The sequence below is a fragment of the Melospiza melodia genome, chromosome 3 (genome assembly GCF_035770615.1).
Source record: "Melospiza melodia melodia isolate bMelMel2 chromosome 3, bMelMel2.pri, whole genome shotgun sequence".
Classification (NCBI taxonomy): Eukaryota; Metazoa; Chordata; class Aves; order Passeriformes; family Passerellidae; genus Melospiza; species Melospiza melodia.
In genome coordinates, this window is record NC_086196.1 from 34,155,108 (window position 1) to 34,183,048 (window position 27,941).

The 27,941-nt window shown below is 37.8% G+C and overlaps 1 protein-coding gene across 4 annotated transcripts in view; it reads right to left on the reverse strand.

Moving 5' to 3' along the window:
* Positions 1-7,468: 7,468 nt before the first annotated feature.
* Positions 7,469-27,941, reverse strand: part of AHI1 (Abelson helper integration site 1) — an 85,546-nt gene continuing 65,073 nt past the window's right edge. For all 4 annotated transcript variants that reach the window (XM_063151239.1, XM_063151240.1, XM_063151237.1 and 1 more), the window contains 5 exons: positions 26,440-26,505; positions 24,019-24,181; positions 22,527-22,627; positions 12,214-12,293; positions 7,469-8,635 (listed from right to left, as the gene is read on the reverse strand). In XM_063151239.1, the coding sequence (XP_063007309.1) occupies positions 8,398-8,635; positions 12,214-12,293; positions 22,527-22,627; positions 24,019-24,181; positions 26,440-26,505 (648 nt within the window). In that variant the 3' untranslated portion in view covers positions 7,469-8,397. The remainder of the gene's footprint in view (positions 8,636-12,213; positions 12,294-22,526; positions 22,628-24,018; positions 24,182-26,439; positions 26,506-27,941) is intronic.

A 27,941-nucleotide genomic window follows, 5' to 3' on the forward strand; every position in this document is an offset into this window, starting at 1 on the left:
CGTGTCCGTCAGGGAGATAAGCGGCGCTGGGTGCCCGGGCGGCTGGCACGCTGCCACCCATCCCATTTCTCCATTTCAGCCCGAGTTTTACACAGGAGGCAGGAGGCCAGCAGGGAACTGAGGGCGGCTGGGAGGGGGAATGGGAGCAGCACCACAAATTGCATGTCCTTCCAGGAGTCCTTAATCCCATGTGACATGTGCCACTGCTCACAAATCTGCGCAGAGCCAGGCCTGTTTTCCACACTGCTGCACTGTGCAGAGAGACTGCCAGTGCCCTGCTCAGGCACTTCTCTGCTGGTATTGCACAGGTCCAAATGGCAGCAAATTCTCTTTTCCTGTCTCTGGCTGAGTTCTTACTCAATTTACAGGATTCAATCTGACCCTGTGAGATGTATTCATGACAAGAAACTGCATTTCACACCAGAACTCTGCAAGTGAGGTTAACCAGCATTCAGCTACTGTTGCAGGCACAAACACATGCATCTTCAGTTTGGGAACTGTGGTGGTCCATTGCTGGGTCCTAAGAAAGCAAGTATCTAAATTTAGCTAATTCTAGCTCTAGGAATAGGAAAATATGGCAACGCTCTGGAAAAACATACCAACGGTTGGTTCAAATGAACTAGGAATAGATTTCTTCAATTATACAAATTCCCAATGTTTTACCACACATTCAAAAAAAAAAAAAAAAAAAAAAAAAAGAAAAAAGGAACAAACCACTTAAAAAAAAAAAAAAAAGATAACCCAAAACATTCACAGATGTTACAGCACTGATCTTAGTGTGGGAAACTGGTGGAGTTCAAACGACTCAATGAAGAAACCTCAGCCTCCAAAAAGACCAAACCTTGACAGCATTTGACCAATGTCAGCCCCAATGTGCTAAACTAGTCACTCTTTCCTCTCCTTGCAAAACGTGTCCTTAGAACAAGCAGCCTGAGCTAAATATTAGGTGCATCACCTTTGGTGACAGACCTGGTATGGACATTTAGGCTGGAAGATATTTGAGTCTTACAGCTTTCTTCTTCTAGTTGTCATGGCTCAGGAGAAATCTTTGTTGATAGTGATGTTGGTAATGGCTATCAGAATTACTTGTTCTGTGTTGCCTTCTGTTTCACTGGCATGAAAAAACAATTAATGCTAAGCATTGTTAAAAATATCAACTCTCCTGATGAAGCCAACTGAATCCAGCTGTTGCTAGAGGATAGCACAAACCATCAGGAAATTGTATCTTAGACCATGTCTACACAGGTCTCTTCCTCCAACACAGAACCTGACCAATGAGCAGAACCTCAGAATTATCAGACAATTTTTTTCCTTGTGAATTCAGGCTACTCAGGGATGTAACTGTAGGCAGCCAAGTCTCTAACTCTTGTCCCACAAACTGATACCAAAAACACTGCCTCAAGTAAGTCTCAGCAACAGCCAGGTGCCCAGGTTCCCAAACATGACTTGAAAAGCCGCACTGCTGTGGTGACAAAGAGTGCAAAGGGCAAAATGCCAGAGACACTGAACTCAAAGAGTTGAGGGCTTTTTCTGCTTTCAGAGAAAATCTAACCCTGGCTGAAAGAACAGCAAGGAAAGACAACTGCAGCTACCACCTCAACCGCGTGTGAGGCAAAAGCGCTGCCTAGAAACCCTCCTTCCCAGCGCTGGCTCGGTGACTGGCACTCATCCCTGGGGAGCAGGCAGCCCCAGCCCTGGCCCTGCTCAGTATCAGCCCCTAAGGAGGGTGCCCTGGGTGCCCTTGCTGACTCTAAGGGCAGCCCACCTCCTTCTCATCCAAGCCTTTGGATACAGGCAACAAATTAGAACCGTTGGGGTCTAAACTGGGAGTCCTGATTTTGGGATGTTTCCCATGGAGAACAGGACCTTCAAGGTCCAATGAAGGTGTGTCCCTGGGAAGCAAGCCAGTGCAGGGCCACGTGTTGTTCCACACCTTCTGCGTGCCTGTGCACACCCACAGTGCATCACCAAGGAAAGCCACCCTGGGATGCTCGTGGCTCTGTAGCTCTGTCTCAGTTGACAGGAGAGCCACTTTCAATCACCCTCCAATGCAACCTGGACCTGCTCAGCTCTGCTCATGCTGCTGCTTAAGGAGCAGGGATGTCAGGAGTGCTTGGCCACACTGCAGAGCACATTTACTGCCCCTTCTGCCCTTTCCCTGATGTCACTTTTTTATTATGACATTATACTAAACAACAATGGGGATTAACCAGCCCCGTATAAGCTTATTATAGGCTTATGCAGCCTGCTAAAGCTTGGCTTTGGATGGCATTTATTTTAATTAATCTCAGGCTGATGTCACTATTACACCCATGATTGTATATCCCCATCAAGCTCTAAAAGGAATGCAGAACATAACATGAAGCTGCTTTATACAGTGTCTATACAAGATGTCAAAATCCTGATGACATACACTGAAAAAAAGCAGGCTGATGATGCAATGGCTAAATAAAAACGTTGAGGTGAAACTAAAGGAATAATTATGGTCCATAAAAAACCAGCACTGCCAAGTGAGTAACACTTGGTGATGATGACTACTTGCATGTACTCTGCATGGCTCACCTGCAGCAATGGATATGCAAAAGCTTAACTTGTGCTCTTTGAAACATGCAGTGCAAGTGAGGGAGCAAACCAGCCTATTCTACTTATCAAAAATTTGGGAGAGGAGAAAGAGGATTTTCTTCAAATTATACAGTTGCACAGGGCTGAATTAGCTAAGTTTAGCTGTGGATTAATAGCAGGATGTTCCACATTGAAGAACCTCCAGAAAAAGATGAAATTCAGTATTTATTTTACCTGAGAACTGAGACAATGAACTTAGGATAAGCAGCTGAATGCAAGGACAACCTGCCCTAGTCACCTCTGCAGGAACTAGAGACATTAAAAAACTGGTTTGTGATAGATCTGTACTATTTCTCTTTGCAACTCACAGACAATTTCATTGGAACTCTTTCACTATTGTTTAACAAAACCAAGAGTCTTAAACACAGGCAGTAAAACAAATATGGACTGATCAAGAAGAAAGTTAAACCAGCACTGAGTGTCTCAGCTCCTCTTATTAACTTCATCAGGAAAAGGCATGGCTAGGCCTGCGCTGACTGAGAAAATGTGTGAAAAGAGGTCCCTCAGTCGAACACGTCCACAGAACTTCATTAACTCTCCTTCTGATCCCAGAGCAGTAGGATTTAAGCCAATATATTCTGCAACAATTTCCTTCCCAGCTAGTGCAGGCAGAGGTACTGAGTCTGCCATGTGCACTCCAGGATGCTGGTGAATGTGAATCTGGTGAAAAATTTCTACATAACAGAAAAACAATGGTAACACTGGGCTACCTTTTCTTCTTTTTCCTTTAATACCTGCATTTTATGTGACTGCAGAGTTTTCAAACAGCTATATCATAACAGTCTGTCGCAAGCGTATTGGGTGTTTCAGTTTGCCAGACCTGTCATAATAAATTAATTACAGGATGTTGCAGAAGTGGCTGAGTTCCAGCAGCATCTTGCACAGTTTAATATAGACCTATTTCCCCATTTCGATGTATTTGTGGTTAGATAAATCCTCAGAAAATTTACAGCTGCTACACACTAGTTTATTATACTCCCTGCCTTTGCAGGAGATATAAATGCAAGAAAAATTTGAAGTCTGCTCAGAGCATAGATTTTACTGATATTGCTTTACCCGTGTGGAAACATTTTTTCTGCTAAAAGTGGTATCTGCAGCTTCTGCTGATTGTTTGCATTTGAGCATTACACAGGACTTGTAAACTTGCTGGTCACAGCCAAACACACTGAAAGTTCATTTGGGTTGACAAAGTCCTCACAAACAATCAGGTGGATGAAGTTTTGTATGAAATGCAGAGCTGACATCTTCATGTATGACTGCAAGAGAGAAAATGTTTTCCAGCCTCTAAAGTTGGTATACACAAGTTGCAGCCATGACGTTGTGGCTCAAAGCTGGTTCCTTGCTGCTTTTGCTGGAGCTTTGAGTACAGGAGTCCATCTACTCTGAGCAGCTTGCAGGACTGGCACTCTACATAAACATCCCAGTGCTGGCAAACAAACCCTTCTGAAGGGAAGGGCAGCAAACAACCTGCACACAACAGATGAACAAAAGACAAAACTCTTGTCAAAACCTATGAGCAGAACACATCTACATGTAAGAAAGGGATCCTATGACATTAAATGTTTGAAAGAGCAGCTTGATTCTTGAAGTTCCAATCTCTGCTGCAGCTGTTTTGCACCAGATGAAGAGGGTGGAGAGGACTGAATCAAGGCAGAGGTGCCTATCACAACAGACAACTATAAAGGTGCCTCCTGAAAACCTGTACCAGAAATCAGGGAATGAAAGCTTCATCTCTCCTAACAGCTCTGCAAGTTATAGACTACGTGGAACTCTGTAGGCTGCAGCTCAGAGTTAGAACACCAGAGAGCTAAGAGTTACTGGGGAGACACAGAATGTTGTTCATGGGTCCCGAGAGTTCATCCCGAAAGTTTCTGTAAATGGCACAAAACAAATGTTTTAAAAAGTGAAGTGGTTAAATATCTGAATTTCTAAAGTCTAAAAAACACGACTGAAGCAACCAAAGCTCTGCTATAACACACCTACATGCTATCTTCTGTTTCTTCTTCTGAAGTTCCAATTTCTAATTGCCACATTTTTGCAAGTCTCCCCCAAGCAGCAGCTTTCTTCTGAAGTTGCTTATTTCCCCCTCTCAGACCTCCTCTTGTTTCTATTCCCCACATGCAGCAGTTTTGTTCTTAAAGCATGTACGCTAAACTCCAAGCAATAAACCCCCTTGACTGAACTAACAGTATATTTTTACAAGTGCAGGTGTACTTAAAATAAGTCAATTTGTTTGCAATATTCTGTATGGGCACTGGACACAATGCTAAAAGGAAAACCCTGGAGTACCAATCTTTACATGAATCACTCCACTAGTCAGAACATATTTATATCCCATCCCAATTTCCACATCCATAAAATAGGTTGTACTGCATACATACTAATTTCATACGTGCTGAAACAGGATCATTAAAAAACCCCATCACTCTTTGTGTTTACCAAACAAGTGTTTTTGCTCTAGTCTGTTCCCGCCTTCAACGAAGTATTTCCTATTCACCTGAGTAATTAGAGCAGAAGGATGTAGTGAATGAAGTGCCTCATTATCAAGTTTGCATCCATGGTTCCTGCAGAATGACTACCATGCCGGCTATTTTTCATAGCTGTCTGCTTTTGCTTGCAGTGGGCCATTGTTAACCCTAAATGATCCTGACATTCAATTCTCCGTCAGACAATTGCGTCCAGCCGGCAGATTTAGTTCACTAGTCAACAGAGACTTTCGGTTGTCATGTTCCTCTGTGTTCTCATTAGCCCTTGTTTGACTGTGATCCATCCCCTACTGCCTTCTGAATTAAGTGATGCTACAAATACACTTATTATGTTTTATGATGTCTGCTCCTCAAATTATTTTAAGGAAAAAACTAAATGCAATTTGATGGCTATTGGGAAACACAGGAAAAACACGGCCACGCATTTTCTTCTGCGTTGCTGATTTACACACAGTTCTCAATATCTCTGCCCTATCATAAAAACATAATAGCCACTCTATGGTGTAACCACACACACAAAACCTACAAACACCAGAGCAACGAAAGACCCACGATGCTGCTATTGCCAGGCAGCTATGAATGTCTAATATTAACACTTTTAAAAGCAACATTTTATCTGGTTTCTTCCAGCAATGAACTCATGTCACTCTCTAAGGAAGTGTCACAGAGACTTTTATAACTCTTGCATTTTAATTCGCACATCATGGCTCAGGGAACAATTTTGCAGGACACTGTAACGCTTCATCTAATAAAAAAAGAAAATTTTCAGTAGGCAATCTGAATCCTTCTGGAATTCTTTCCTTCCACTGAAATTTAAGTCCTCTAAGTACTCAAGCAATATTCAGCAAATATACATGATATTCACTCTAAAGTGATTTTAGAAAATATGTAGATTGCATATTTTCTAAAATCACAGAAACAAGAAGCATTATATAAAGTTTTTTAATAAAAAACTTCCTTTTAAACCATTAAAGCATTTAAAAGTTTTATCCTTTTTTTGAAAATTTAAAATACCAACAGCAATATCTGAAGAATAAAAACTCTACTGATACCAAAAAGCAGTTCTTCTAAAAATGAATGCATCAACCATATTTTTGAACAAAAGGTAAAAGCTGTCTTTGCCATTGTGCCACACTCATAATTTGTTAAAGAGATTTTAGGGTGAAGGCTCTAATTTTAATACTGAAGGATCATAAACCTTTTTAAATTTCAGATATTTTTGTTCCTTTTCTGTGAAATGAATGCAGAAAACTAGCACCGCAGTGACACTGTGTATAAAGTAAAAGAAGTCTCTAACCAACCATGTGGTAGGGAAGAAAAAAAATTATAGAAGCAAAACAAAAGCTACTGCAATTACAAGAAAACATTATGAAAAGTTTATTTTCAACTCCTGCATTTTCATGTTTGGCTCTTATCTGATTCCTTCTGCTTAATTGTTATTTGGAACTGTGCCTTGGAAGACACTACTGCTGCCTCTCCTCTCAATTTGGAAAGTGTGGCAAAGCAGCTCTATTCAGCTTCAGAGCAGTGAACATAATTGGAGCCCTAGTTCGCAAGCATGAAAGGAGGTGCTGTGCCTTTGATTAGAACTACCATCTCTCCGTGGTGTTTATCTGAAGTGTTATTTCTGTCTTCAGTGTCGACAATGGCAAATTAACATTTTACAATGCTTTCCAATGAGCTCCCAGATCTTGGCTACTGCTCAGCTCTTCCTGATGTCACGCTCTGCCCTTGTTTTAAATGTGACCCAGGACATTTTAAGAAATGTAAGATGTGGAGATTTTTCCCCATTATAAAATCTCTAAATGGCACATGTCACACAGGATGATGAGCTGGAACACACTGCAGGAACATAAGAGGTGGGGAGCCTGGTCAGAATCAGGCAGCCCCAGGAGTGAGGTAATTTTACACCACCTCTGACTGGGGAAAGAGACATTACTAAGTTTCCAGTACACACACGCAAGCCCCATTTAGGGCAAGGCTCCATGCACACACTCCAGGCAGAGCAAAGTTAGGACTGCTGGCAAATAGCAACTACCAGTGGGGGGAAAAGAGAGGATTTGCTGCTGTGCTTTACTAAAAAGAAAAAAAGTTTACAGATTTTTCTGGCTTCAAAACATGTGCAAGGAAGATATTACAATATACAGCAACTAGTCCTCTGCATCTGGCTGCATTTCACACATCAGTGCCCAGCATTGTTATTTTCACTTCTTTTTTTAATGGAATCAAGTGACCTGTCTACTAAATAAGGGCTTTCTAATTTTATGTTATTTATTGCTTCAGAGGGGGAGGAGAAAGAATTTCCTAGCAGAGTAAAAATAAACTGGACATCATCAGCCAGAAAAAATACCAACACTAACTGATAGAAAGTGTTTTGTTTAATATAAAACATAACTTATTTAACACCGTAGTAAATTAGTGAAGTCATTAGTAAAAGTTCACAAAATAATACTCAAGTAAAAAAATAGAGTAATGATGCTTACAAGTGAATAAGGACTACAAGTAAAACAAACAGCATAGTTGGATATGAAATATTTCATTCAGACAAAAGAAAGTATATTTGGCAAGACTGCTGCCAAAGCAGCCAGGAACTCTGACAAAACTGCAATGAATCTTTACTATGTGCAGCACACCTCCTCTGAAAAATACAACTGCCTGGAATTTGCAACACTAATTAATTTTTATAAGAACAAGTAGTCCTACTGAAGACAATGTAGTTGCATAGGTAGCTACTCCACAACTCCCTTCAAAGCTGCAAAATGCAGTCCAAACACGTATTTGATGTCAGGAAAATATTTTTTAAAAGCTTGTGTTTTCAGGTACACCTTAATGTCAGCACTCCTTTGGTATTTTACCATCCTGAACACTCTTCTATTTAACTTACATCAGACTTCAAAATGCTACTTTAATAACTTATGTAGTGGTTGGGCATGTTTTGCTCTAGATCACACTTTTTCACTTGATTCTTTGCTTGCCATGGATTGATCAACAGCCTACACAAATGCCTAAGTGACAGTTTAATCAGATATCAAATTAGGAAACATTGTATTTGACAGTTTCAGTTCTTTTCCAGTCCAGTGAGGAGCTGAACCTTCAAGTTCTGTTGAGTTCAAGGAAGCCAGGGCAAAAGTCATCCAAAACAGGTTTGTACTATTGATAAGTCACAACTGGTACCATTTTGCATATTTAAGTATTTTAATTTATTTGTTTGTTGTTAATCCTGGAAGAGAGATCATAATTGCAGCCTTCAACGCGTGTAATGAACATCACCCCAGCATTCAGAAATAAATTACGCCTCTGCGTCATGGTGCTCCAGCTCAAAGGCAATATTTGTCCTTCCACTTGTGCTTAAGTTTGAGCCTCTTGCTGCCTTTTTCTTCTTCTTCTTCAATTCCACCCCACGGGATGCAGGTTCGTTTTCAACACCATTAGTTGTAACTGATGACAGAGGAGTATCGACGCTCATTAAGTTGTGCTGATTTTCTCTCTCATTCCTTTGTATCCTTTTCTTCTTTTTCTTTGTACCTCTAGAGGAAGGTGGATATAAAAAGAGTAAAAGAAACACAAAGTTAGCCCAAATTTAGAGCTTTTTCCACCTACAGCTGATGTGTTAGAGCAATTGTCTGCCTGTCCTCTTGAGCACAATGCTGAAACAACTACAAAAACTACTGTTCCACAGCAGAACAAAGGCAGAAAAACCATGAAGACAAAATATGAGACCACTCCACTAGTCTACTTTTTATCATAGCATTGCTTTGAAAAGAACTGCTCATGATCTTAAAAATCAGCTCGTCTTGATCAACAGACAACAGATGCAATTAAAAAATACAAATTACCAGTCTTCTCCTCTCATAAAAGCAATTGCACTTGTTTTTTTTCCACTTTCCTAAGCTCAGACACCAAAATACTTACAATTATGTAGATATTCCTGGTGTATTTATGCAACAAGAATAAGACACCCAGTCCAAGTGCCTAAGATTAGTTTTTCCATTTTAATATACCTGAACAAGGACAGAGTCGGAAATGGTTTTAATGTCTATTTATTTCTGCTTATCAGTCTTCATACAGTGCCAAAAGGATTGGTCAAGCTCCTGTATTCCAGTTGATGCCTCTAACTGGTCTTACACATGATGGCAGGGATTATGCAGATGTTACACCACTTTTATCACAAATTCCCACTCTTGGCAAAAGTTGCAACTTTAACTATAAATACGTAACAATACCTCAACTCTGACCTTTCAAAGGAAGGTACTGTCTTTGCTCAAAATTTGTATTGTGCCTAGCACAAAAGGCTCTTGGTTTATGACCTGAACTGTTTAATGCTGCTGAAACACATACGCAAAGGGATGAATCAAAACTGAAGAATGTAATGTGTGTCTTTTCCACAAAAATGGTGTTAAAAGTGCTGCACTGTTGATGATACTGTCCTAATGTAATTGGGTTTTACGGATGAAAATGTTTACACATCAGCCTTGCTAATGAACCGATGAATATCTGTCTGTAGTTGGAACTTTTTTTAAAGCTAAACTGTATACTCATGAATATGTGGATTGCTGCAGCTTGAGTACTGGAACATTCTAAGGAAAAGGTTTGAGAGTCTAAGAACCTCTGTGTCAGGATTCCTAGAACAATTTGAGGAGTGCTGCTGCATGAGGAAACTAGGGTACAGAGCCATAATTATTCAGTGTTGTAAGTGCCAGTGTACCAAACCCGGTGTTCAGCTGGGTCTTGTGTAAATTTATGCAGAGCACTACCTAGTGCAGCTCAAGGAAACCACACAATGGGAACACACCTAAGGACATACTGGCTGTGCTGACAAGTAGCAGCTAACCATTACTATTCAAAGGGTAAGGTTACTATGCTATTTCCAATATAAAGGTAGTCTAATTTTGAGAAGCAGTTCTCATCTTTTTATTATTTGAACATCAGATGTATCAAAACTTAGACTAAAGTAACTTAGCATAATTTCACTATTTCTTCTATCATGTGTCTTCTTCATGCAGAAGACACAATAACTGCTTGGCTAAGATAAAGATCTACTACCATCTTGTATAAAATCTGTTTTACTATTGTAAAACCTTATTTCCCACCCAGAAATTCTCAAAAACCAGATATTTCATAAGGACTTGTCATTCATGTTCTTTTACAGTAGGTATTGTGGCTGTAGTGAACAATACTGTTCTAATAAACAAAGCAGTAAACATTCATTTGGCTTAGCAAGTGTGCAGGTATTAAAGTTTCACTTCTCCATACTGAAAGTGTGTATTTGACAACCACTGGATTCTTAGGAATTATGCAGTAAATAAATTTCATATCATATATATCAGTGTGACATGAATCTTAAGTGTATTTTCACAGAAAACAGGAAAAAAACAGCATGTTTTAGGTGGAGCAACCATTTAAGTACAGATTGGACTGGATCTCAAGTCATGTTGATATTGCTGTTAGATGCTGAAATATAAACCTTTTCCAGTTAGGATGGCATGTATGTAAATTTTTAGGGGTATTTCAAGACACATTGACTGCAGTGACCAAGAAAACTAGAGTCCTGGCAGGTCATATTTTTGGTAAAAGTAAAGTGAGAGTTTTCATGAAAAATAGGCAGCCCTCTTTCTGAGCTGTTTCATTACCTGACGTGTGCTGTATAAATACCTATAAACTGAAATACTGACAGTTGTTCACACTAGTGGCATCAGCAGTGTCAGAGGATTCTTTTCTAGCTTCAAAATAAGGCAACAGATTGTAGTCTTTTCTGAAAAAAACCTGGTCCACGTGGTCACTGCTGCGAAGTGCTATGTCATGGAGCATGCATGATTCAGACTGGAATCTCCATGATGCTCCTGCTCCCTATGGTTCAGAATGAAGGAGCACATTCCAGTGATTCAAGCACATAGGTGTCTTCTCTCACTTTTTTGAAAAGTAACTGAAGTAATTTTTGGGCTCTATTTCTTCAGTGTGACACCTTTTCAGGATAGCCCTAGCTTCAACTGAAATGAAAATTTGTATTTGGTTTGACCCAAAATTCTTGAATCTTCTTAAATCATTTGTGATTCCACATTTTAAATCTCTGGTCCCACATTTTTCAGTGGATGCTCTGGAAATGTCACTCAAAATATTTTTTCCTGAAGTCCTACCAATGGAGTTGAATTATCCCAAATTTTTGATACTGACTTCTAACAGACTGTGTCAACTGTCACAATAACTCTGCTTTTAAGGCATTTCCTTATTAATGAATATAACACTAGAATAGTTGTGTCCAAAATTCAACACTGAATTCTTTCAATGTGTGGTTGCACAGCCCACTCCTCATCATGGTTGAGAGTTAAACTTTCCACTCACAATTTCTTTTCAAATTGAGAGACAGCTGGAGATACAAAATTCAGAATTTGTATCTACTAATAATCTACGTAATCTAAATAATCTACATAATGCTGTAAATGCAGATACATACCTGAAAAGGCAGGTTCAAATGAGGTATGTATCTGCATTTGCAGCATAATGTCAATTATTTATATGAGGAAGGAACCAGTCTGGAAAATGAGCAGTGAAATAACTTTGCTTAGGTGACAGATACAATGGCAAGCATAGGAAGTATTTTCAGATATCAATTTTTGAAGCAAAAAAGATTGCAAAAGTTAAAGATATTGTGGAAGCTCCTGTTCAAAATGCTGGGATCTTATCTGCTTACAGCTTTCACGCAACAGAGAGCTACGATTTTTAAGAAATGCAAGTGTCATCATCAAAGGTGCTGCTGGCATCTTTTTAGAATGTGAAAGCCTTTTGGAATTTACATTAATTAACTTTTAGAAGGTGTCTGCAGCAATAAATCCTAATATACAGCTAAGGGAAGCCAGTGAGCAACCACATATCCCAGAGTTTTGACTGCCATGTACATTATAGTCCTTGCTCTTCTGGTGATGGCATATGTGTATGAACTGTTATTTCCTCCACATTTTGGGTGTGAAGCACTCTCCCACTGATCACCCTAAAGCTAACTTCTTGTTTTGCTTGAAAAAAAAAATCAACCCTTCCAACCTTTCTCACAGTTTTCAAACAACAGTTGTAGGAATAACACTGCAAATTGTTAAAAGCATTTCTTGCTTACTGTGTTGCAGCTGAGTCTCTATCTGTGTCATGTCTGGAGGTAAATTTCAGGTCCCCTGACTTACTGGTGACTGGTGACATCTGTAAAAGAGACAATACAAGCAGGAAGGTAAAAAGACGACAGACAACAGGGCCAACATGTGCACAGAAAACCCACCAGCTTCCTGAATAAGGAGAGAATATACCTCGTTTGAAAAAGAATGTCTATCAGCCATAAAATGTTAACTCCTGTGTGGTTACAAACAAGGAAACAGTGCCCGGCTACAAAAAAAAAAAAAAAGAAAAAAAAGAAAAAAAAGGCTGCTTGCAAATGAAAGACAGTTTTCAAGTATGTGTAGAAACAAGAGGTTATGAATCTGCTTGAAGCCAGCTTAAAACGCACATTGTTTTAAAAGAATTATTTGTGCTTCTACAAGTAAAAAAGCAGAATGCTAGAAAGCCCTTCTTATCGCATAGTTTTCATGAGAAAAACCTGTATTTTTTAATCCTGCAAGTTTCATTCAAAAGCAGTTCAAATCACTCCAGGTTACCTTGTAGTTCAGGGCTAAAATTTCCCCAAATCTGGAGAAGCAGATTCTCTCACTTCCAAAGTAATTAGAGGGTCTCTGTACAACTTGCTCCCTCTACAAATAAACCTAATTCTAACAGGTCTCAAACCTAATGGAAGAATTCCCATAAGGAAATATGAATGCCCTTCCTGAGTCTTTGGGGACAGATTATTTTTTTAGTTCAATATTATTTTTCTGCTGACTTACAATAAACAGGATGAAGCTCCCATTGACTCACTGAATTCATACATTTACACAGCACACAACCACCATGTTCAAACATTAGTCATTAGAACTAGTCTGCTGTAAAAACACAGATTGCTGGATTAGTTTAGACAAAAGTCAGCCTATTAGAATACAATAATGCAGCACTGGCAGGGCTAGGAAGAAAAATCATCTACTTCACACACAAAATCCTTCTTAATACAGTAATAAACTTGAGACTAAGTCAATGGTAAAAGTAAACACAAAAGAAGGAAATATAATACCACTGATATGAAAAATACAAGGGAGTGTTGTAAAGGGAATGACTCCAAGTAATTAATACTTCCTTCAGCATTTATAACCTTGTCGTTCCTTGCCATACATACAACCATTAGTTCATTCTGCTTGCAGTGAAAACAAAATATTTTTCAGAAAATCCTGTGTGAATGATGTTGAACCATTTTACCCACATTCTTGAGCAAATATTACGGAGTCTTCTCACTATACAATTACTATAATAAAATATAAACCATTCCAAAGAACTGTAGAATTCCCTGAAGTGCTGCTACAGAAGACTGACCTCTTATAAAAACTACACTAAGATTTTGAATACTTTCAGATACCTAAACACAGAAAATTATCCTTGTTTTACAGTTAGAAGCTTAAAGTATCCACTAAATTAAGCTGCTTAACTGAAAATTCTTATGATCTGTTTTAAAAAGAACTCATCACATAGCCTTTCATATATTAAAGCCCAGCTTTTTAGTATGAGTACCAAGGAAAGAGGAGCACACATTTGGAGGCCTTCAGATAGCTGTTCATCTCACATGGCAACTCATGAGAATTCCTAGGTCTGTGGAGACCCAACAGTCCAAAGTACTGTTTATGACAGCTTTCTTACTTCATTCCTACAAACTTTCAAGCATGCAATAAAGGAGGAACTAGATAGTAGATCTTTATGAATCAGATCTTGCTGCCACTACCTGCTTTTGTCCGTCCCACACACCTTTGTGTCCCTCAGTCTACTACTCCCTGACCTTCTTTTCCCATCTTAGTGACGTTAAGAAGTAGCAGTACTGAAGAAACAAGGGGATCAGGGGCAGATGCAAGGAGCTGGTGAAACAATGGGATGAAGCATCAGGAGGAAGAAGTGGAGGCTGGGAAAACATGCAGATCTTCGGCAAAGGATGTGTGGTAACACACACTGGGAACTCACTAAGGGCATGTCACTGTCAGGAGCAAGCCAGGGAAGGCTGGAATATGGAGGAGTTGAGGAGGCTGTTGATCTCATCTTTGTTCATTTCTAAACATCTCAATCACTTGTTATGCATGGGCAGATCTCCCAGGAAGCTCCAAACAGCTCTGCACTATCATCACTGCCTCTGTACGAAAATGCAGTAGAGCTGGTGCTGGAACAAGCATGGTGTGAGCCATGACACTCCTCCAGATCACAGAGCTTAAATATTAATATAGCATTATTAGGGCAGTGTTTGCTTTAAAGAAAAACACCCTAATGTTTCAGACACTTCTGAATATTTTTCTGTTCACAAGAACAAATGCTGAACACAGTACAAAAAAATGAGCTTATTTTTATAGTGCCACTAACAGTGTTCAATTTTGTTGCCATGTTCTAATTCTCCCCCTGTTTGTGAGATATAGCCCACCAGAAGAAGAGAACATTAGTTCATGTCAACTGTAGAAGCCTGGCTTTTCCAAAGGGTTTTTTTGCTTTATGATCTTAGAAGTGAAAATTGTAATAAAGTACATATTGTCCTTTTCTAAAGGGCTTGCTTGCTTTACAGCTCTTTCATTTCATACTTAACATTCTCTCTTGCTTCCACATAAGAAGCAACCAAAGCAATATCAATAAAGGCAAAATACACAAAAGCATATCAAGTTCCTGATCCCTGCTATAGAGTCCACAGCAGTAAATCAAGCACTAAACCCTTCCTCTGCAACTTGTGGGAGCAATCAGGTATTTCAGAACACACTTTCTAGAAGAACCTGAAGCAGAGGACATCTAAAGGAAATACTAAAGACATAGTCCCATCTAAATCCATGTTTCTGGTGGTGCTTTCCTCTAGGCTGTGCAGAGTTGTCCCTAAGATTGGTCTGCAGAGATTCTCTGGCAGACTAGGAGGTAGATGGACAGAATAGAGTGGTGCAGGGAATCTATTCAGATGACTCAAGCCATGACAGTAAATGAATTTGCTCCACAGCCTACAGAGGAACTCTCCCATAGAAGCTGTTTCTACAGAACTTCATCTAATTAAAAACTCATTGGATCACAGATGGCAAGAATGAACATGTCTCTGTGCCTTTTCATGCTTGTCTTTAGGACACTACACTCAGCACTAACCCTCTATCTTGTTTTCTATTGTGCAGTCCATGGATAAAAGATTCACAGCCACGTATTTAACTACCCAAAACTATGCCAATGCCTGCTGTCAAAACTGTTCTAACAAGTCAAGTTCAGGAGAAATGTGACACCACACCTCCCTCATCACTTTCTTCCCTGCTATTCTGCATCCGTCCACACATTTCCCCATTAAATGAACAACTGGCAGAGACCTTTGCTACCAGAATTACATATATTTATTTCGTCATGATCTTCCTATTTAAAATGCAATTAACTTACAATTACTTTCCCCCCCTTCAGTGTTTTTAAAGAACAACCCTGTGTAAATCAGACCAACCATATTCTGGCCCTTATATCTAACAGTATTAGCTTAGATCCAAGTGAGAATCTAGAAGAACCATGGCTCAGTATACACGACAGACATTGGCATGAATTTCTCTCTTCTGCATACAGGGAAAAATCTGTTGGGTGAAAACTGTAGTCATGGCTTAACACCAGCAAATACTGCATCTCAGAAATCAAATCCACTACATGAGTTTTTGAGGGATAACAAAAGGAGGAGGAGGAAGAGTGGAGACAAGATACTTCAGATTGAAGCAGTATGGTTTAGAACACCTGTTTTCACGCTTAACGATTTGGCCTCTGGGAATTTATATGGGATCACAGCTTTGCATTAACATTTGCATTAAAATTTCAATTTTCTTCAGAAAGAGGCTAAGAGGACCCAAGGAGAAAAATGAGTAAGGGGAAAACCAGCTTGCTCCTGAGATAATATGTATCACCAACTCAGCGGCTCAGCTTGATTCTTCCTGTCTTTAAACAGACTGGTCACCTACAGCAAATGTCTATGCATGAAGTTCCCCCTTCTCTTTTTTCCCCCAACAGGTATTAATTTGCTTATAAAGCAGATACCTTTTCTATCAAGGATTCAAGTAATACTATAGACACAGGTGTAAATATTTCTTGAGACAGAACACGTAGTTACCAGCTTACCAATAAAGTAGCACCACACATGCTTAAGGGAGAGTAATTCAACTTGCACGTGCAGCTGACACACTGGAGGGAAGGGATGCCATCCAGAGGCACCTCGAGAAGCTTGAGAGCTGGGTCTATGCAAACCTCATGAAGTTCAACAAAGCAAAGGACAAAGCCCTCTACCTGGGTTGTGGCAATCCCAGACACACCTACAAGCTGAGCAGAGAAGTGATTGAGTGCAGCCTTGTGGAGAAGGATTTGGGGGTGATGGCTGATGACAAACTCAGCTAGCCATGTGTGCTCACAGCCCAGAAGGGCTGTATCCAAAGAAGTGTGGTCAGCAGGTCATAGGAAGTGATCTGGCCTCTCTACCCTGCTCTTGTGAGACCCCACCTGGAGTGCTGTGCCCAGTTCTGGACGTGGAACTGGTGGAGCAAGTCCAGAGGAGGGTCACGAAGTTGATCAGAGGACTGGAGCACCATCCCTATGAAGACAGGCTGAGAAAGTTTGGGCTGTTCAGCCTGGAGAAGAGAAGTTGTGTGGAGAATGTATGGAGACCTGATAACCTTTCAGTGTCTCAAGAAGGCCTACAGAGAACCTGGAGAGTGACTCTTTTTCTGTGTCCTGATTTCAGCAAGGGCAGGGTTAAATTTTGTGCAATAGCTGAGAGGGGCACAGCAAAGACCCAGATGTGATAGGACCTCATATCATTGCCAGGGGTGGGGGAAAAAGGACTCTCTTGGAGAAGGGTGTTCCTTCCAGTCCAAAACTTGGTGAGGAGAAGCCAGAACCATCTGACACAAATTTATTGTAGCAGGCTCCACAGAGAGCATCTTTGGGTGTGAATCACTTTCTCTTTTGTACACTTTTGTTATTAACATTGCTGATGTTATTGCTCACTTTCTTATCTCATTGCTGTTTACAGTAAATTCTTCTTATCGCAACCTACAATCTTGACCTTTTGTGCCTCCAATTCTCTACTTCATTCTGGTGCAGTGGAAAGGGGGAAGGAAGCAGGAGCAAGAGAGTGGTGTGTGGACTGGGAGAGCCTCAGTGGGGGCACTGAACTGGGGAGTACTATTCCCACAACAGCCTGTAATGACAGGAAAAGGAATAATGGGCATACATGGAGAGAGGGGAAGTTTAGGTTACATATTAGGAGGGAATTTTTTACTGTGAGGGTGGAGAAACACTGAAACAGGTTGCCCAAGAAAGTTGTGGATGCCTCAACCCTGTGAGTGTTCAAAGCCAGGTCAGATAAAGCCTTGAGCAACTTGGTCTAGGGGAGGTGTCCCTGCCCATGACAGAGGGGGTTGGGAGTGGGTGATCCTTAAGGTCCATTCCAACCTCTTCACATTCTATGATTCTATCTCAAACAGTACAAACTGCATTTTAAAGGAAAAACAGAGTACTAAGAAATAGGAAATCTAAGAACTTAAAAGCTAAAATATGTTAATACTGGGTAAAGATTAAGAAAAATGGCCCATTCCTTATAGATAGTGCCATAGTAACATTTCCTTCAGATGAATGATTTCTTAAACAATGATCAAAGTAATTAGTACTTCAAAAGTAGGATTCATAAAGAAATATCTATTTTATAATGCTATTAAACAATATATGTAGAAGAGTACACAGTAGCTTTGCAGATTGATTCTAGAAAAGCAGTTTCAGCCCAGATGTCGATACCTGCAGAAAGAGAGATCTGTAATCATATCAGCTGGGAATGAAGCCCAGTATTATGAACTTCACTACAATACATTCTAATTCAATTGAAAATCACTTTTTTCTGCTATCTCCCTGAACCTTGAAAATGAACAGAGTTCATGATGTGTCAAAAGCCTTTAGCTCTATTCACTGCAAGAGTTTCACTGTATTAATTCCTTAGTATTTCCCTCATTAGCATAATCATATCTTCCTATTTCTCCCTCCTCTTCCTAAAAGATAATCAGTCTCTGAAGTGTTCCTCAGTAACCTGAAGAAAGGTAACACTAATGGAGAAAATAGAAACTGTACAAACTATAAAATAGAAGTACTTGATGAAACTAATAGGAAAACTTCTAGCTATTATTTTTGAAATATGGAACAAGCTTTCCATGCTTTTTAAACTTTTAGATTCAATAAATAAATTTTAAGCCCACAAAATTACCCTCATGTAAACAGCTCAAGCCCAAGGGAAAGCATCAATTGCTTGGCAGGTTGGTTTCAGACACACTGGGCTAAGTATTCACAAAGTCTGACAAGGACCTCCTCCAGGGGAAGAAGAGTGAGACCATGAATTATTTATGTGAACAGTGATAATCCCTAACTTTGTTTAAATATACATGGAATCAAGTTTTGATGACCTTTGGGTAGATTATTCAAATTGTGTAACAATAATGTGGTTCTTGTCAGTAAACCTTTTCTTTTTTTTTCTATTTACATCTTGACATCATTTTCCAAAGATAAATATACCAGAAAGAATACTTTTTTACACTTTTAATGGAAGTTTTAAATTTACTATTTTGTCTATTACTACTTCCTACTATTCTCATGTAACATGGCATTGCATATTTAATATTCAAAATCCAGCTACATGTATTTCATGTAGTGAGTGGCAGGCCACTGAATTATAAAACATGTTCACAAGATCTTATAGCCAGCAGAAAACTTCTGGGGGAAAAAAAAGGCACTCTATCGACTTTGAAATGTTTCTGATTGGCCAAAATTTTGCAAAACCCACACTGGTTTCTAACAGAACCCTATCTGAATCCCTGTCCTTTCCACCTTCATCTTAAGGAACCTGAAAACAACACATTAACTGGAGCAGCCAGTTGATAAATCCATCTCTGTTTCTTGAAAGTCTTCATCAGTGCAGTGAGAACTTCACTCCATGAAATTTCAATTGGCAGTTTACATGCATGTTGTAATTAAAGATGATTATGACCTAATTCTGTGGCTCAGGAGTTAAGTAACTCCTAAGGCAGGAAAACAAGGTTTGCATAAAATTATTGTTATGAATGCAAAACTGATGGTAGAAAGTATTTTGAAAGAAAGTTCTTTGAACTAAAGCTTTTCTAGAAATTATTTGCAAAGCTTAATATTAGATCTTAAGTATTACACCCTCTTCTAATGTTAATAATTCCACTTTATTCACTCATAAAGCCCTGACGATTAGCTAGATATGCATGTGTAATATCTGCAATTTTAAAACTATTCTTAATAAGACTATTCCCAGTAATTAAAATCATAGTCATAGTCAATATTTTAAGTGCCTTATTTAGTCTTGAACAGTACCAAAATCTCACAAGTAATTGCAAGGATGATTTTCACAGTAACTGTTTTGCAGTCTTAACAGTGCTAAATATTTGAGTAATCCTCAAAAAAACCCAGAAAGAACAATAGATATAGCAGACCTAGGTATAAGTAAGTATTTGGGAAAACATTCTTGTGTCCGAAAAAAATCCTAACTAAAATATTAATTTATATTTTACTGCTTGTGTCAACAACTTAAGCAACAATCTAATTACTCAATAAATATTTTTGGATTAAAAAAATAAAAGCTTTTCTGCAAAAGCAAGGAAAAAAAAACCCAAACCAAACAGAGCCCCAACAAAATGCAGGGTTTTACTAAATTTTTCTAATCTCCCCTATAAAGGAAATTGGCATTCCCCTTCATCAGGTCTCATACTGAAAAAAGTGAAAGGAATAGGAAGAAAAGCTGCTGTGTCACTGCTGCAAGACAGGAACTGCCATAACCGATGAGCCCCCTCAGTGGTCATCTTAGCAGTTTTGTCTCAGAAGTCCCTGGTATTGCCTAAAGCCAAAGCCCTGTAAAACTTTCATTCATTCTAGCAAACAGCTGAATGACAAGTTGTTTCTTCTTTGCAGAACTCTGCAGCTTTTGTAAATCTATTACATTTCAAGGCATCGTAAGTACTACAGAGATTTGATTCATCATTGGTTAAAGTCACTATCCTCTTGATGGTTTATACAGTGATGATGTGACTTGAAATTTAAAAAAATCCATCAAATCGTCTTTCCCAGTCATTCCAATGCTTCTGAAATCTCAGCCATTACCTCAGCCTAAAACATGTTATTAAAGCAATTAATCCCTATGCACACACATTTAAGAGTGTCTTGTAGTAGTTGAGCTCACCAGGGTAACAAAGCATGGCATAAACAAAATTTTCCTTCTACCAATAGTAGATGTGTTCCATTCCAGCTCTTAATGCTCCCTGATCTTGTTTAACAGCAGAAGGAAAGAACAGTGAAAGAAAGAAGAGTGCATTGACTTCACATCAAGTATTACTTTGTATGCCCTCTCCAGTGTTCATTCTTTGCTAGTTTAATCTCATATGTATATCCCCTTAAATAATTTTTTCTAGGACCTGTTTCACAATATCCCTCTAGACTCTGTATGATTTTGTACTACTCTTGGCTGCTGTGCAAGATGAAAAGCAATGTATTTGCTTGGTTTTGGACTGATACTGTACATTTGATTCATTATGTCTTTCTTGTAGACTACTACAAAATTCCAACTAATTATTAAATATGTAGTTAATTTAACTCAAGGTACAAGCAGAATTTAATTTAAGAGCATTTTAATTAAATAATATTAAAACTCATTGTTACTAAAACAAGTACTACCAATAACAAAAAAACTAGTGTTAAAAAAATAAGTTAGCCATAGACACTTGAGAAATTCTAAGCAATCAAAACTAATCAAATGTTGCTTCGCACACAGCTGAATAACAAATATGGGTTGCAAATGTTAGTAACAGTAGCTGGTGAACATAAAAGTATTGTGATACAGTAAATTGACTAAATTCCAACCAGATTAAAACAGAAAAACATGTGTGGATAACAATGACAAAGTCTAATAAAAATAGGTATAACAGCGCTTCTCTCTCTCTTCTAATCCAGGTATGAGTGAAACTGGGTGGTTTCAAAAACATCCTCTGGGATACCCTCCTTGCCTCTAGCCATGTACACAATAAATTAAAGAAATCATTAGTAACATGATTTTTCCTATATTTATTCCAGTCTACCTTTATAGAAGTATCTGGAAGTAGAGCACCCTTGCATTTCCTGGACAATGGTTTGCCTAGGAATTTCTCAGCTACAGAGATGTAAAGGATACTTCAGATTATTTACTACTACTAGTAGTGATTTTTCAAGTATAGTTAGGAACAAAACACTGAGTAATTCAATTTATAGCAGTTGGCTTCAAGAAGACAGCCAGCTTCAACAAGATTGCCAAGTGAGTACTTAAATGCTATATCTACATTCACCTACTAAAACCAGAAGCTGCACAAAAAAGGGCAACAGAAATAGTCTTGAGGGTTTTAACCTTGAATATTGCAATGTCTTTTCCAGCCTAAATAATTCTATGATTGTATACACCATGGAGCAAAGATTAGATGAATCATTTGAGAAGTCCCCAAAAGTTGTAACTAAGCAACACAGAATATGCTTGGAGTCTTGCAAATCAGATACAAAATATTAGATTCAATTTTAGAAAAGTACATGTTCAAATAATTTGAAAGAAATCTGAGCAATACTTTTAAAGTAGTCATGTTAGTACCATCTCAGTAAATGAAAATGAAAGTTGTGGAAAGTACACTTATTAAGGATACAAACATTTTGAAATAAAAATTTCTTAAATTCTAACAATTGTTGAACTAATTTTTAATTACTCTTTTTCTTAGCAGATATCCCATGTTTTAAGACAATCATTGGTTTTATTTCACAGAAGGGAAACATAAGCATGCAAAGTTTCTAATTCTCTGAAGAAAGGAGATTTAATTGGCCTGCTTTACATATAGTGAAATCTCTGAAATTCAGGGGAAAAAACCCCAATCCATAAAAATCAAAAGTCCACTTCTTTTCCTGGACTAAAACCTGGGTCCTGTTTCTTCTTCTTCTGTACATATTGTATATTCTGACTAACAAAAATCACAGGAAGAGGAATGCTTATGTACACATAACGTCTGTAAACTTGGAGTCAATGGGAGATTTGCCACCCATTGCAATGATGGAAGTAAGCAGGATATTTAATTGCCACACGATGAAACAGCTGATTCCACACAAGATAAATATAAACTTCTACTGGAAGTATACCTACTTGCCTGGAATGAGATCTACACTTAAGAATTTTTTACATAAAAGATCAAAAATTAATACAGTTCATGTGGCACACAAAAGACAACCTACCTCTACTTACAGAATCCTTCCTTCTCAAATTATTACCTTATCTAGTGTCAGAAAACCTTCCTCTGCTTCTGTTGGTCCTTCTGGTAGGAGAGGAGCAGAATCTGGTATTAATCCTGAAGGTTGTTCTTCATATTCTTCTAAAAAGAGGAACCACAATTCACCATTATTAGAGCTATGAAAGAATTTGTGAACCACCATGATGTTACAATCTAGCCAAAATCAGGATGTGAACAAAACCAGGTGAAAAATTTTTGAAGGCAAATTATGAGAATTTATGAAAATTTATCGCAAAAACCTTCATTTATACCAGCAAGTTTAGATTTAAATGTGATTTATATATTGGTTAATGTATAAAACCATTCAAACATTTACCTAAGAACAAAGTCCATACTGTTAGGAAGCAGTGGATACTTAACAAATGTATCTTACAGGTTTCTTTTGATTCAATAAGATGATCATCAACTGCAATAGCAAATTATTTACCAGAGATTTTTTTTCACAATTGTACAATGGCTTCAAAAATTTTGTTTAGGTCTTGTCTTTCTTTGTTTTTCAGAACACTTTTTTAAGGCCCTCACTGAAGACTCTTCCTTCAGACTTCTCTCTGGGTTATCTTACAAGGAGAAAAGGCAGGGGAAAGTGCACAGGATGTACAAGGAGAAAACAATAGGAAAGGGCATAGTCAATCTAACTTTTAATTGACCCCATGAAGTGAGCACAGTGTTATGTGCAAGTGTTTTTTAGGAAAGAAGCTTAAATACTGGATTTCACTTTAAAGACATAGGGAGGAACTAAAAAATGGGGAAAACCATCTTGAGAAATATTGGGTTAAAAGATTTCTAAATACCAGTATAACTGATAATTTGATAGTTTAGGAAGGCAAATGAATTTCTTGTAGTGTGCAACCACATGCTGTGTCCACAAGCTGAATATTTACACCAGCACACTGAGCATCTTTACAGCAGTGGACTAATTATTTGTTCAAAATCATCTAGGTTAGTCTGTATCAGTTTAATCAAAACTGTTTTAATGAAAAGGACCTGGTAGCAACTTCAGTGCTCAAATGTGAGATTTAACCATTACTGTTCTTTTAAAACTTACTGAAATCCAGATATTTGGGAAGTGAACATTCTCCATTAGAGCAGGGGGAAAATTAAGAGTTTGTACAAAAGCTAGATTTAATGGAAATTGCATAAGAAAAAACCCCAAGATGTTTGTGAAATACTTTGATGTGTCTTAAAACATTGCCAAGCTGGGGCCTGAATTAGGTGGCTCTGTGTTAGAAGAGACAAGGGATCAATCCAGCTGACAGGTAATTAAGTCAGTAGTAAGCTGACTTATTCCATAAGCTGAAACTGCAATGGTTAGCTAACTTAATACAATTTTTGCACCACAATAAGTCATCATTATGCCACGTGTGTACTACATAAATTCCTATCTTCGGAACAATAAGCAGAACAGCACGGTAAAATCTTGGAGCATCAGTTAAACCCACACCGGTATACCAGGAAGACAGCAGTAAACTTACTTTCACCAGCCACATAATTAGCTGGAAAATAGCCTTGCTGTCCATTTGCTAGGCTGCCAAACCACCAGTTATCATTATCTTTGTATAACACTTGGATAATGTCACTGCGATGGATGGTTAGCTCATCTGATCGATGCGCTGTGTAGTCATAAAGAGCCACTACCTAAAAGAGAGATAAGAACACCACAGCTTTATCACAACCATGCCACAGAGAAAAAAGCGCAACATTCACTTCCTCTTGCAGAAAAGCAGCTGAAACCAAAGCTGCACTTTGGTAAAAGCTGAGGCTGCCTCAAGTTTTGCTAATGGGATCAGGGGTGGTGGGAAAGCAGCAGGAGAGGCAAGATAAAGGACTGTGGGATTGCAGAAATGGTTAAGAACATTCAATTCACTAAGATTAGCTTCAAAACAGCAGCTGTTAGTTTTATAAGCAATTTGCTTGTGAAGCAAAAGGGAAAAAAAAACTTCATACAGTCACTTTCTCAGAATTGTTACACCACCTTCAGATCCCATTCTCTGTGTGCTCATGAAGCATATGTGTTTGAATAAATACTTCAACAGTATGACAGCTTTATCCAAGGAAAAATTTAATACAAAAAGACATTACAAAGTTTTGCTTTGATCAGTCCATTTTTTCTTTTTTACTTTCTATTTTTCATTTGTTTTGTTTAGCAATAAACATTTGGATATACAATTTTATAAATATCTGCAAAAAATACTTTTATATTCAATTTCACATAATAAATCTATTTGACATTGAAATTCAGTGTAGCTATACTTTTATGAAAAAAAGTACTAACAGTCATCAGGACCATGGATACTACATATAATAAACTACTAGAAGCCCGCTTTCTACCCTGAATATGAAAATATCAAGTACAATTTCTTATTTGCCTTATGAACAAAAATCTGTCCTAGTGAACTCTGAGCAGAGAAGCATGAAAGGAAAACAAATGAACTGAAAGAATAACGGAATTGCTCACTTCCCTCATCGTAAGTGAAGAGCAAAATTATGACCTATTTTACACACAGAATGCTGCTTCCCTACCTACAATCTTCACCTCATATTCCTCTAATAAATTGTAAGTAGAGGTCAGAAACAGGGATCATTAGGACCAATAGGAGGGGTAATGGGATTGAAGAAGACAGATAGGAAAAAACTCTTATTTTTTTATTACTCATGCATGCATTTAAATTTTAATTCTGCTGAATTCCACAGTGCTATTTACGTTTGTATTTCTGCTGTGAGCAGGATCACCTGCAAGTTGCGTGTGTAGAAATATAGCCAATGTCACTTGTATTTCCATAATTCCATGTCACCAATTAAAGAGATTAAATCAGTTATGAATGGGAAAAGATGGAAGTGATTCTACCATTGTAAATTTTATGTGGCAATTTGTGAGCTGGTCAGCACCAAAGAATTAGTATCAGCATAGTTTTCAGTAGACTGGAAATTTACCTAAATATGCATTCAGTAGTCCTGAATTTACATAAAGAAGCTTAACCATGAAATGTATTTTATCATAACTCTCCTCCCTGCATTAGGAAAGCTAACAGTAATTACAGGTGATGTTGGCAGTACAGAAATATGAACTGTAGAACAGAACCAAACTAAACCACACTAATGAGCACCATGGCCATGTCCAGTAAGAGGTGCTCTAACAGTGCCCACTTCAGTTAAGTGACAATCTCATGAAACCATGAGGTCACTTAAGGTAAAAAAACCCAAACCCCAAAATGGAATGTAGGAATGCAACACTAATTACTTGGCAGCATGAAAAACAATGAAAGGCTAATCGAGAACTACTTTTTTTTTGCCGGGTCTTTTGCATTATACTTCCAGTGCAAATGCTGTATTTTTTTTTTTTAATTACAAAAATTCTGTCACATGGAAACTGCCACAAACAGTTCAAACCAATCAAGTCCGTCTCTCAGAAATAAGAAATTAATATACCAATGTGTCCTGTAATACAACTAGTTTAGTAAGCCAGGGAATTGAAATAAAATGTGGAATTGCCATTATATTCTCTGTCAAAATATGATCAGAAAAATGACCATAACAGGATATAAGAAATGCACCTCAGAACCAAAGAAGAATGTATACCACACACAATTACACCTAAAGCAGTGGAATTTCTTCTGGTGTAAAATTTAAAAATTTGTCAAGTTCTATTTGGGTCAATGTCCAAGCAAAAAAATATAAAAAAAAATATATTCAACAAAATTTTATGATATTGTTTTTCAAGACTGATAAACCCAGAAGTAATGCAGTAATACAGTTATGAACATCTCTGTAAGAATTAAAAAGTCTACAGCAGAAAAAAATGTCCTTGGGATCATGCTAAAAGAAAGACATGATTTCAAAAGCAGATACAATATAACAGGTACAAAAGATATTGCAAAAAATTACATAATACTTACTGTCTCTTGCCCGGGTGGACAACTGTTTCCTCCTCCCACTCCCAGTGCAGTCAGGCTGTCCTCATTCTAGAAGAATAAGTTGTTTTAAATTTTAATATGAAGCATTTTGCTAAACTATGATTATATTTTCATTTTCCCTGTAAGACAATAAGAATTATCTACAACAAAACGCTTTTTTTACAAAAGAAAAAGCAGAATTGATGTTAAGCAAAACTGAGTAATATTGGCTATTGGCTGGTAGATGTTTAGAAAAAGATATTAAACTTTTCAAGTATGTACACTGCACTAAAGACACAACTGGACTGAAGACTGTGCAGTCCAAGCTTGTTTACGTTGCAAACACTACAGCAGATATTTAAGAAGTTGTTGCAGTGGACTTTACCTCTAAACCAGTATGCAAAAATGTCACTTCCATATAATGGAGAATTTTAGGTTGGTCTTAATACTCAGTACTTTAATTCTAATTGTTCTATCCTCACCACTTGCTCTTCAGACTTTCAATGAATTCAAAAGAATAGTAGGTATATATTGCAATAATCAGGATAAGCCTGTACCTTAAAATCATTTGATTTCTGTAAAATAATCGAATGCTTAAGCTAAAAGAAGTCTTAGAATAGAAAAATTATGAAAATTAGCAGAGGAAAAACAGACTAGGGGGAAAAAAAAGGAAAAGGTGGAAATCCTTTGCTGGTGTTACTTAATTTTTTTTACAATGGTCTTCTAAACAAAGGGGAAACCAATTTCCCCTTCATTTTGTGTGCATCACAGTATACACACTACCATACAGTATAGAAATACTAAACAGCAATTAAAATATTTTAGAAGTGGTAAATGTGTGCTTTGTGAAGTAAACATTTCCACCTCTAAAAGATATATTGCATTATAACCATTTAAATCTGAAAATTTTAATCCAACATAGTTTATCTCTTTCATATTTTACAACCATTCCTATATATATATCTTTTGCATGAACTTCTTTCTCTTCTTCTGCTTTAAAAAAAATCTATCTATAATTATTGTTCTTTTTATTTTCAGCGTTTGCAGTTTTTTAAAAATTTTTTTCTTATGGTGGTCCAAGGAACATCATTACAAATTACAGAGAAAATCCTTGCAAATGCTCAGTAGAATAAATGCCATTCTTGAGAATGGATTCTTGCCCTCAACGTGGTTTCCATAATTTAGCTGGGCTTATCCCATATGGGAAAGAAATCACTGACTATCCTGATCTCCATCCAGTCTCCAGATTGTTTTGGTACTGCCACACTAGTTACAGACATACACAGTAGTTACAGATGAACTCAGTACAAAAGCAAACAGTTGCACTCAGCTCTTATCATCTACCAGAACATCTAAGCCTACCACCTAAAGAGTTCTGAATAATTATTTACATGCACAGAAGGAAAAAAAAAAAAAAAAAAAAAAAAAAGTGTAACTGCCTGATTTGATAAACAAATTTTGAACAAAGACTGGTGGAGCTGCAGTTCAGAGTACACTGCTTGTTC